General features: G+C 35.0%; 1 protein-coding gene across 4 annotated transcripts in view; it reads right to left on the reverse strand.

The window, feature by feature from the left end:
- Positions 1 to 12308, reverse strand: part of CEP350 (centrosomal protein 350) — a 151250-nt gene that overhangs the window by 21329 nt on the left and 117613 nt on the right. For all 4 annotated transcript variants that reach the window (XM_077902091.1, XM_077902092.1, XM_077902093.1 and 1 more), the window contains 4 exons: positions 9236 to 9396; positions 6649 to 6785; positions 4267 to 4349; positions 681 to 2671 (listed from right to left, as the gene is read on the reverse strand). In XM_077902091.1, coding sequence (XP_077758217.1) covers positions 681 to 2671; positions 4267 to 4349; positions 6649 to 6785; positions 9236 to 9396 — 2372 coding nt within the window. The remainder of the gene's footprint in view (positions 1 to 680; positions 2672 to 4266; positions 4350 to 6648; positions 6786 to 9235; positions 9397 to 12308) is intronic.

Raw genomic sequence — 12308 nt, forward strand, 5'->3', positions numbered from 1 at the left:
GCTGCCAATTAACAAGTTAAGAAATAAACTACCTGGTTTCCCATAACTGTGCTTACATAAGCCTTATACTTGAATTTTTATACAATGTTTATTGATTAGTTGTTTTTTTCTTTTTGATTTATCATTGTTTTTTGAGGGACTTTCTTGTCTCTGGGGTATGTTAATGGTATACAAAATTTCTCACCTTTGGTGATTATCTGGCTCAAGTTACTCAAAATCATTACTTTTGTTCAAATGTCCATGGGCACCTAAGTAAGCTGATGGTCTGAGTATATGTCATAGTGGATATATTTCAGTTTTATCAGAATCAACATCACAACTGCTAATATCTGCAGGGTAACTATGACTGAGTAGCTAGGTGGACAAATTATTTCATAGGCAAATGAACTGGATTGAGAACCACTGGAAAGCTCCAGGAAATAAATCTGTTCAGTGAATCCTGGAAGGGACTCTAAGCTGCGGACAGCAAACAAGGGTCATCAATCCAGCATAAAGCTGCTAGTGTCTGTGACAACCCTATAGTAACCACTCATGACATAACAGAGGACAATTATACTTCAGACAGGAAAATAGCGATGAGGCCTTTAAAAACTAGTACAAGTGATTTTTATCAAATAACACATCACAAAAAAAACTCTCAAGAGCTGTTAATTGACATTCTGTCTAGATAAAATACTTACAGGTCTGGGGCATATATCTGGTGAAGAAATCTCTTCTTTTTCATCTTCCAATTCAGACCTTAAGAAGCAACCTGGAACAGTTGATGACTGTTCCTCAAGATCTGGGGATAGGGCTTGGGGTAGAACTTTCTTTTGATCATCATCAAGAAGCTCTTGATTGCTAAGCTGGATTTTTTCATTCCTAGATTTTTTGATTTCTTGTAGTTGATTGACTGTGTCCTTCACAAAGACTGTTAGTAAACTGTCTGTCAGTAAAGAGACTCTTTCTAGCTGTTGCTCTGACTTTTTTTCCTCACTTTGAGTTGACCTCAGTTGGGCTTCCAATTGGTTCTTTTCTCTTGTTAAAAGATCCAGAAGTGGAGTAGAAAGCTTCTCTGACACCTCAGGATATAGGTTCTCTTCCCTTTCTGTAAACTGTTGTTGCTTCTTTAATTCTTCAGAAAAGGTATTATCTAAAGTATCGTCTTCTACAGCAATGGAGATCTTTTCTGTGGCACTAGAAACAAGGTTTTTGTTTTCCTGTGAACAGATCAGTGAATCCACTGAAGACTGCTGGTGAACATGGGCTTCAAGTACCCCGGAAATGTCCTGAATGTTGTCTGTTTCTATTTTAAGGCTTCTACCAAGTGAGGCTTCTATATTGTGCATACTAGATGGAGAATTCTCATAAAAATAATCAACTGCATCCTTTTCTTTATCCTTGGAATCCACTGTATCTTTTTGTTCTTGATTATAGTATTGATACTGTCCATCTGAGTAAGACTCTTCATCTTCATTTATGTCTACATAGTCATCAAAGTTTTCTGGAATGTGAGATATTTTTTGAGGAGGAGCAAAAATACCATGTTTCTCTTTGCACACAAAGTATACAATGCCATCATATGTTCCATTGTTATTTCCTTCAGCTTTATCCAACTCTACTCCAGCCCAAAATCCTTTTGCAAAACTAGTCACACCTTTGAATCGAAGAGTTCCTGGCTGAACATTGCCAATCAACACCCTATCACCAATGTGGAAATCATGTAACTCATCTGCCACAGAAACTGAAACCAAGGAAGGGGTTTCTGTAACTCTCTGTTCATGCTCTACATCACTGCGCTCCTTACTTTTCATAAGTTCAGTAGGGGACTTGAGTTCTAACAGCCTCTCAGAGTGGATACTGCTCTGAACAGAAAGGCTTTTCTCACTGAGGCACTCACTGATTTCATCATCACTGCCAAAGCTAATGGCTCTACTTGTAGAGTTCCTGGTTGGCTGTGACTTGTCTCTGCAGGACTGAGAGTCTTTCCTGAGTGACAACAAAGATGACACCTCAAAGTCATCTTTGTACAATTCAGCTGAAATGTCTTTCTTGAAGGAAGACATTTCGAAATCTACAGAGTATGGAATCTCTTTAGGAGCAAAAAGATTTTGTAACAAAGACAAGTCCCTTTCCTTTATGTTCTTTTGTTCCTGAATGTCTCTTTCTGATTGGATGTTTGGACTATGATCCATATCTTGATCTGACTCTTTCAACTCCTTTCTATGAAGATTTTCAATGGCTAATCTAACTAAGTCTTTCTGAACATTTATAGAATCTAAAGAAAGATCTTTCCTTGAAAGAATTTCAGATGAGTCTCCCTGTTCTAGGTCTAGTTTCAGTAAGACATCAGACTTCCTAGATTGTTTCGAATAGGCCTCTTCGATCACACTTTCTTCCAATTTTGTATAGTCTACTTCTTGTATTTCTGATTTTTGACTAGAGTCTTCCTCAACCTTGGCATCTGACACATCCAGAATTCTATTAGAGACATTCAATTCTTTGAGAAGAGGTAAGGAAGGTACGTTTTCCAGAGAATCTCCAGATTCTGCTCTAGTTCTTGATGATCTAAGAATTGGAGACGAAGTCTGGAAATGCTCTTCTGTTTGTCTATCCAATTCAATCACTCTCTTTGCATATGCAGACAGTGACCTTTCTGGTACTGATCTCTCAGAACCTGCCAATGCAGCATCTTAAAGGAAAAGAAAAAATCATATCAAAATTATTTAACCACAATCTTTTAACTTCGGGAATGAAAGGTTAAATAAAAGCTAAATCTTCATTAGGAAAAACTCTGCTCAATAAATATAACCTGTTTTGGTTACTGTATAAGGTAAGTTTTTCCTTTAAAAGAATATATTAAACCAACAATATCCAGAACAGTAGAATGACTGAAAATTTAAAGTCTGAAATAATTTCATAAGTGTTGTCTTAACTTATAAAGTGTAGAAAAATGTCTCTCAGTTTATGGAGACATTGATTTGCATGATCATCCTCAACCATGCAAAATCAGAACTGTACAATGGATATTATATACATATTTCATATAGAAAAACAATGAAGGAAGGAAGGGAAGTATTCTATATGTACTTCAAAAAGAATGAATTTTCCTGAGGAATTCAATTAAGCTCTCAAATGTAAAAAAACACAAGAAAAAAGAGAATTATTTCTGCAAATATAGCATTTTTTAAAAAAAGATTTGAGAGAGAAAGAGCTCAAGTCTAGGGGGAGGGGCAGAGAGAGAGAGACAATCTTCAAGCAGACTCCCCACTGAGCGCAGAGCTTGATGTGGGGCTCCACTCCAGGACCCTAACCTGAGCTGAAATCAAGAGTTGGCTGTTTAACCAACTGAACCACCCAGGTACCTCAAATAAAGCACTTTAAGAGTTAAAATGAAGGAAAAAAAAGATTTGATGAGCTAACAAATCAAGAATTAAAAGTTTTGAATTCAAATCTGTTTTGTCATTGCTATTTGTGTAGGCTATTTTATGTCTCAGCTTTATTTCCTCATTGAATTATACTTTATTTTCAATAATTCTTATATTTCTTTGGATTAAATTGAAAAAATATATATGTCCACTTAATTCTGAACAACAGTATAGGCTAAAAAATATATAATCAGTTATAAAATCTGATTAATGAAACCAATGATACATTCAGCCATTTTAGAGTAATGCCTTTATGCTTCAGTTTTTATCATGAATTTGAGACAACAAAGACTTATTAACAAAATTTATATATAACCAAATCACTTTAAAATATCAAAGTAACTTAAAATCCCAATAATTACTATCTTTAAGAAATTCATTTTTTTTTAAGATTTTATTTCTTTATTCATGAGAGACACAGAGAGACAGAGAGAGGCAGAGAAATAGGCAGAGGGAGAAGCAGGCTCCATGCAGGGAACCCGATGTGGGACTCGATCCCGGGACTCCAGAATCACGCCCTGGGCCAAAAGCAGAGCTAAACCGCTGGGCCACCGGGGCTGCCCTGTAGAGAATTTTTTTAAAAACATTTTATTTATTTATTCATGAGAGAGAAAGAGAGAGGCAGAGACACAGGCAGAGGAAGAAGCAGGCTCCATGCAGGGAGCCCGACGTGGGATTCGATCCCAGGACCCCAGGATCACGCCCCGGGCCAAAGGCAGGCGCTAAACTGCTGAGCCACCCAGGGATCCCCAAGAAATTCATTTTTTAATAAAAAAAACTACAGAGGTAGAATTGTGTAGGCATTTGCATAAATCCATAGTCTTTGTAGATACAGAATTATTTTTTTCTAGTTACATACCAACGTGTTCAGCAATGGACTCCAACGATCCTCTGGAGCGTTCTGATTCTGTTAGTGATTTCCAGTTCTTTGTTGTTTCAGATCTGAAACAGAAAAATTAATGAGCAGAAACAAATGTATTGCTGACATTACAATAACTAGTAACAAAAAGCCGTCAAATCTTAGACAACTACTTCTGCTTCACGGGAGGTGTCCCATCCTGTCACTTTCATCAAGCCTATTTCTGGCCCTCATCACTCTCAGTAGATGATCTTGCTTCTTTAATGAGAAAAACAGAGTCCACCAGCATGAACTTTCTTACTGTCAAATTTTCCATCTACAAATATATCTATATTCATAGCTATCCCAATTGCCTTTCCTTGTCTGCAGGAAAGAAAAAAGGGGGTCCTTCACCCTTATTCAAAGTTGACTATTTGAACCTCTTTCTGCCTAAAATCTCACACAGTTCCACCGATCAATTATATGTATATTCTCTTTCCTATCATCTTTAGTCCTTCAACTAATTTTTTCCTCTTAGCTTGTAATTATGCCATAAGCCTCAAAATTTTGCCCCTCTCTTATTCTTTAACAGGAAAAATTACACTTCATTTTCTTGCCTTCTCTTTATTTGTGAAGTTATAGTATTTGTCTTCTACTCTCTCTATAATGCCTTTAAATGCTATTTTATCCTATTTAGTACTTGGCTCCCTTTTATTCTCTCTGAATGTGTATCTTCTTTGGGTGATGTTGTTATATGTATGGTTTCAACCACCATCTTTATGCTGATCATCCCCATATATCTCACCCTGACCTCTTTCCTGTATAATTCCCCTTAAGTGAACTATGGGCACAATTAGTCTAAAATGAAAATTATACACTTCCCACAAAAGAATATCTCTGGTTTTCCATTTAGGTTAATGGAACTTTGACTCAAGCAACTACTTAAGACAAATCTGTAAGTCATTCTAGATTTCTCCTGCTTCACTATCTAGAACTTTAATTAGTCGAGTCTACTTAAATATTTTTTTAAGTGTTTTTAAGGATAAATTCTTTTTGTTTAAAAATAAACTCTACTCCCAACATGGGGCTCAAACTTATGACCCTAAGATCAAGAGTTGCATGCTTCACTGAGCTAGCTAGATGCCCCTATTTCTTAAATATTTCTAAATTTATCTCCTCTGTTCTTATTATCACTGATTATTTGAGGTCTGGTTTAGACTCCTATTCTCCCTGCTTCCAAGCTTACTCTTTTCTATCTTTCCCTCATAGAATAGTCAGAAAAATCTCTCTGAACACAAATGTGATTGTATCATTCCCTGGTTAAAATCCTCCAATAGCCTAGAAAATAAAACTATAAAACCATTCAATAGTATATTATGTAGAAATCTAAAAACAAAATGTACAGTTTATAACAATGAAAAAATACACATAAAAATCTAAGCATAGAAGTCCTAAAAGGAAATACTGTTGCCATTTGCAATTTTGAGGTAGTCGGGTATATAATTTAAACCTTTCTTCTTTTTACTGCTTCCTTCAGTATTCTAATAAAAATAATAATAGTAATTAATACATAGTGCTAACTGTATGCTAAGATCTGTTCTAAGTTGTCTTAACCCTCATAACAAGTTAATTAGCCAGGTGTTATTATAGGGATATAAATCTCTACTAAAAAAAAAAAAACAAAGCATAGAGGGATTAAATAACTTTCCTGACAAAGTTAAATAGCTAAGTGGTATTGAAGCCAGGATTCAAACTCAGGTAATGTGAAACTAATTATAATGAGTATACATTACTTTTGTAACAGACAAAAAAATTCCTAAATATTTTCTTTAAAAACCTTCAAAGGCTTCACCTCTTCTGAAAAGTAAAGTGGATACTACTAAGAATGACTGAGTTCAATGTTTTCACAATTTAGTTTTTATTTTTCCAGTCTATTCTAACTTTAGCAACATCCTATTATGCTTGGTTTCAATGATATACCAAGCTCCAATGTGTTATATTGATAAAGGATGTTAGATAACACAGATTTTTGGTAGCCCATATTTTCTCAAGGTAGGTTTCAAGAAGTGGAATTACTGAGTCAAAAGTCACAGATTGTTTTTTACTTTTGAAACACTGACAAACTGCTTTTCAAAAGGTCTATAACAACTTACAATGCTACTATTTTCATTGCAACCACCAGATTTCAGAATTCAAAATATATTTTTAAATCTGTACCTTATACCATTTGATCTGATTATATCATACATAACAATTTTACTTTAGTGAAAATAAAAATATTAACCATTATTTTTACTTCTACAATTTCACAGTTACTTAAAAGCTCTACTAAAAAAGTCTTATGCTTTTCACAAACTTTTCTCAAAGAAGGCAGAATATAGATAAGTTATCACAAATTTCTACCTGTGTAATGGGAGGGGCTTGATCTTGGGTTTTTCAGAAGCTGAGGAGAGTGTTTTAATCTGAGGCTTGGCTGTTGGTGATGTTTCCAAATCTCGGCTAAGTTCTGCTTCAGTTTTCTTAATGAATTCATCATATGACTAAGTTTAGAAAAATCAGAGGAGTCACTATACAGAATTTTAAAAAACTATTTTAAATTAGAAAATAGTATATTTTATGATAAAATATTCAAATAGTGAAGATATAATGTAAAAAATCTTTCTCCCAATATCATATCATTCCCTAGAGTGCTATCAATAGTTACTCATAGATCCTTCTTAAAATAGTCTATGTATAATAAGCAAAATGTGTGGCTATAATCCTAAATCAATTAGGAAATGACAAAGTCTCCATTCTACAGACATTTAATACCTATGAAGCAATAATTCATCTACTATATTTCTTAGTTTTCTGGGTTAAAATTCCTACTTTTACATCACTATTTGAGACTACATCTGTTCTGTTCAATGCTGTATGTTCAATACCTACTCAGTGTCTGGTCCCAAACAGGCTATCACTAAATATTAAGAATAATGAATGAATATACACATGCTACTCAATTGCTATAGATCCCTAAAACTTGGGCTAAAATCCCTACTTTTACAACTTTCACTATTCATATTATCTTCCTCTGAATTCTGATCTAAGAGCTATACTTACATGAATGTAGTTGATTACATTTGTGATTATATAAAATCCAAATGATTTTGTATATGAAATGCTATATATTATGTATTTCTCCAACATATTCTGTAATTCTAAAACCTAAATACAGAACTTTCTCTTGTCTGTAAACCACTTAATAAAATGCTGAATGACATGGATTCTAGGGCACTTTTCTAGAGATCTTTCTGGTTGGCATATCCATTAATGAACATTTTTGTGCAAGGCTTTTCAATCTAAGCATTTAATTTTCAATGGTACCTCATTACCTACACTAGTGCTTTTAAATCCTAGGCCCCATCCTAGACTAATTAATACTTCTGGGAGTGAGCCTGGATATTCATATTTTTCAAAAAGCTCCTCAGTTAATTCTAATGTGTGCTCAGGTTGAAGACTGCTGACCTGAAGTCCAAACTCATTTGATTCTAAAGTCCTGAACATGATCTTTATTTTTAAATTGTGTTTCCCACTACTTTCCAACATGATCTTGCTAGCATGGCCATTCTACCTTAGTCACTTTTCTTACTTTTAATCATCTGTGCAAGTTACAATCCCTGTTCCCTTCTCTGTATCGTGTACCTGTGTAAATGTCTATTTTCTCCACATCTGTTAACAGCCTTATTTTCCATGTGGAAGACAGTGTAGCATAATGGTAAGGGTACAAAATTCAGAATTAGAGATATATTAAAATCCTAGCTTTACCACTTAAGAGTTGTGTTCCTGAATACCACTAATGTCCTTGAAACTCAGTTTCTTCATCTGTAAGAAGGGATAGTAAAGCCATACCTTGTTGCTTGAGGATAAATGAGGAATATGTGTGACGTTATTAGCTAAGTTCCTAGTATACAAATAGGCACTTAAATATCTGATGATTAAACTAATATAGGTAAGAGGAACACATATTTGGTGTGACCACAACAAGGACCATTACAGGGACAGAAATACTGGCTAAACATAACAAAAGCTTTCTAACATTTGGAGAACCTAAAGTCCAACAATGATATCAATTGCCTTCAAAATTTGAAATTTCTGATTACGGAAAGTGTTCATATAGAAGCTGAATGGTCTTCCCTGGTAACGCCATGAGAAGGAAATCTTGTGAGGAGCAGGAAGTTTAAATTGATTCTATGATGAATGTGGCATTTAAGGAACACTAGGCTGGCAGAAGGTATACAAGCAACAGGGAAGCAACCAGAGACAAGGACATTCAAGAGGCTATGCAGAGAGGTCATGAGGCTCCAAACAGTGTGATGGCAGTTGGAATGGAAAATGACAAGCAAGAAGATTTATAAAGAAAAGAATTAATGGGACCCAGTGATCAAATGGATAGGAGAAAATAGAATAAGGAACTTATCAAAACCAGGTTTCCAGCCTGGGATAGAATCAGGAAAGGCTGCTAAAACTTGGGAGAAGAGTCAAGTTTATAATCATCATTTTGGAGCCATTCAAGTAGTACAGAATCACTTTAATAAAGTGCTTAAAAAACACTCTGCTTAAAAAACAAATTGTTTTTAAAAAGGCAGTAATAATTTCAATAGCTAGAATTATTAATCTTTTTTTTAAATGGAATTATTTATCTAATGATTCTTTGCTTCAGAGGGCATGGATATAAATCTTTCATAGGCCTAATAACCTTTCTTATTCAGGAAAAAAATCTTTAATACTTGATTTTAATATTTACTTACTACTTCATAAGATTATTTTAATGTTTAATATTTTAAGCAAGAGTTTAGATAGCCAGCCTCAGATTTTTTAAAAAGAGGTTAAAATATGTACCAAACTAATACTGAAAACTTCTAATCCGTTACTTTATTAACAATATTAAAAACATTTAGACTTTACATATACATTAGCCTTGATATTAAACCCTCTTCCTACTATGTCTAACCTCTAATTGTTTGATCAGACTGGCTTCTTGGGCTTTCAATCTTTCCTTCTGCCGTTTTCTCTGTTCCTTCTTCAGCTGGTCCACAACTGATTTCCTTTTCCGCAACTCATCCTTTAGGGCTCTGATTCTACCTTCAATGTCACTTTGGTCAGATGTTGTTTCTGAAAGAGATACAAAATCTTTTATTTAGCTTTAACTCAGAATAGTTTTTTTTTTTTTTTGAGATTTTATTTATTTATTCATGAGAGACACAGAGAGAGAGAGAGGCAGAGACACAGGCAGAGGGAGAAGCAGGCTCCATGCAGGGAGCCCGACGTGGGACTCGATCCGGGTCTCCAGGATCATGCCCTGGGCCAAAGGCAGGCGCCAAACCGCTGAGCCACCCAGGGATCCCTAACTCAGAATAGTTTATTTGGGGTACCTGGGTGGCTTAGTTGGTTAAGTGACTGACTCTTCATTTTGGACCATGTCATGAACTTGTGATCCTGGGACTGAGCTCTAATTCAGGCTCCCGGATCAGCAGGAAGTCTGCTTGAGATTCACTCTCTCTCTCTCTCTCTCTCTCTCTCCCCCCTTCTGCCCCTAGTCCCCCTCGCTCCCTCTCTCTCTCGAGTAAATAAATCTTTTTAAAAATAGTTAATTCAATAACTATTAATGAAAAGCAGCAGTGCAAATAATACACTTAAATAAAGTCAATCTATCATTTAAAATTAAAGAATTTATTAGTGATTTGCATCCCCCCACTTTTCCCTTAAATCTCTGTTGGGTGAGGAGGGGAGTCTCCTCCTATTTATCTTCACTTTCTAATTGTACTATTTGAAATTGCAAATAAATCTCTCAAGGTATCCTGTCTTGGTGAGACAAGCAACTGGAAGTTGAAAAACTTTTAGGTTAGAGAAATTTGGAAATTGTAAGGAATTATTCCCTAATGATAAGATAATTAATATTTACCTGTCCCTTCCCTTAGTTGTTTTTAAGTCATATTAAAATCAAATTGAAATTCTTTTTTTTTTTTCTTAATGTAGGCTCTATGCCCAGCATGAAGCCCAACATTGGGCCTGAACTCACAACCCTAATATTAAGACCTGAGCTTAGATCAGGAGTTGGATACTTAACTGAGACACCGAGATTTTGTAATTTTTATTGTTTTTTTAAAGATTTATTTATCTGAAAGAAAGAGAGAGGGAGTGTGCAAGCAGAGTAAGGGGGAAAGGGAGAGAGAATCATAAGCAGACTTTCCACTGAGTGTTGAGCCCAACTTCAGGACTCGATCTCACAACCCTGAAATCATGACCTGAGTCAAAACCAAGAATCAGACTCTCAACCAACAGAGACACCCTGGCGCCCTGAAATTCCGTCATTTTAAACTGATTGTGAATCATCAGATGTCTTAATACCACATAAAAGGAAAGAGAGAAATTACAAAGAAATATACTCTGCTGTAACCTTTCTTTAGAAGCTCTTAAAATATTTAAAATAACTGAAATGAAGCTAGTTAAATCTTATTTTCTTCCCAATAGTTCCCTACACACACACATACACAAAGTAGATGTCCAGTCATAACAAAATCATGAAAAAGGCATTTCATTATAATAAGTGCCACTTGATATGAAAATAGTATTATTTAAAGATGCTGCTTATTTCATTTCACCTGGAAATTACATAGAATAAAAATGACTATTCCTCACACCTTTTCCTAAAGTCACACAATGGTGTCACTTCCAGACACTAATGTTGAGTGAGACATTTAACAGCAATAGAAGTACTATTAAAATAGAAATACTATGTATACATATCTGAAGACTCAGATGTATACTACAACATTATGCTGTAAATAACCAGGTGTTTATCAGGTACTTCAGATTAAATTGCACAAGAACTAGTTATGGAACTTATTTAAGTGCAAAAGGAGGATAGTCTTTTTTGATAATGTGATCTCAGTATCTGGATTAGAAATAATGAAATCCAAGTTCCTGTCACTTCTATGTTGTGGACCTAAGGTATCTCAAGAAAGTTATACCCATCTTATACCATGGTGGCATCATACCAAGCCCTTCATATGGGCAAAGCTCACTATTTACTGATCAACACTCACAAAACAATGTAGTAGTAAAAGCCATTTTCAATTCTGGATCTACTACTGGTAGTCCATAAGGTGGTTGACCCCTACCAATTTCTAGAATTGATATGAAGATTAAGTAAGGTGGATAAAGTATACAGCACAGCACCACGACTACCATAAAAGCTCAATAAACAGTGGTAGGGTTCATTTTCACTTAAGACAAACATTTTATGCAGCTACATTTTAGGTAATATATTTTTTGGGTGGGAAAGAGCAACTATCTCCCTTGTTTGTTTTTTTTTTTTTTAATTTCTGGAAAAAAAAATTAATCAATTGGTTTCAGGGTTAAAAGACCCTGAATCCTTAGTGACAGGCTTTGTAGAGATTCAATTGATGATTCTAGTATAATGATTAGGAACAGGACTGCAGGATGACCTAAAAATTAAAACCTTTCTAAAATGAAGTATAAACCCATACCTTTGCATCTTTTAAAACTGTGTTCCTTTTAGCTTGATAAACTTTTATGTGCTTCCAAAACTTGAGACATTACTTTGATAAAATTGTAAACAGGACCACTATACTCCCACAGATTTAGTTTCAACTTTGTCCCCCTTACAAAATGATTATTTTAAATATATTTTTAAAATTGCATATGCCAGCAGTGATTTTAAGGTTTTATTTATTTGACAGAAAGCACAAGCAGGGAAAGGGGCAGGCAGAGGGACAGGGAGAAGCATGGCAGGGAGCACAATGCGGGGCTCAATTCCAGGACCTTGAGATCATGACCCAACCCAAAGGCAGACAGACACTTAACCAACTGAGCCACCCAAGCGCCCCCCAGCAGTGATTTTTCTAATAAAAATATTTATCATCTATGGTTGTGAAGATTTAACAGTGGTTGATGAAAAACTTGGAGCTTTTAGATGAAAGACCTTGGAGAATGTTCCTACTTTTAAGTACTAAAGAAACCAAAAGTATACAAATGAAAGGTAGAAATTAAATAAAGTCTAT

This window comes from Canis aureus, chromosome 6 (assembly GCF_053574225.1).
Source record: "Canis aureus isolate CA01 chromosome 6, VMU_Caureus_v.1.0, whole genome shotgun sequence".
In the NCBI taxonomy this organism is placed as follows: domain Eukaryota; kingdom Metazoa; phylum Chordata; class Mammalia; order Carnivora; family Canidae; genus Canis; species Canis aureus.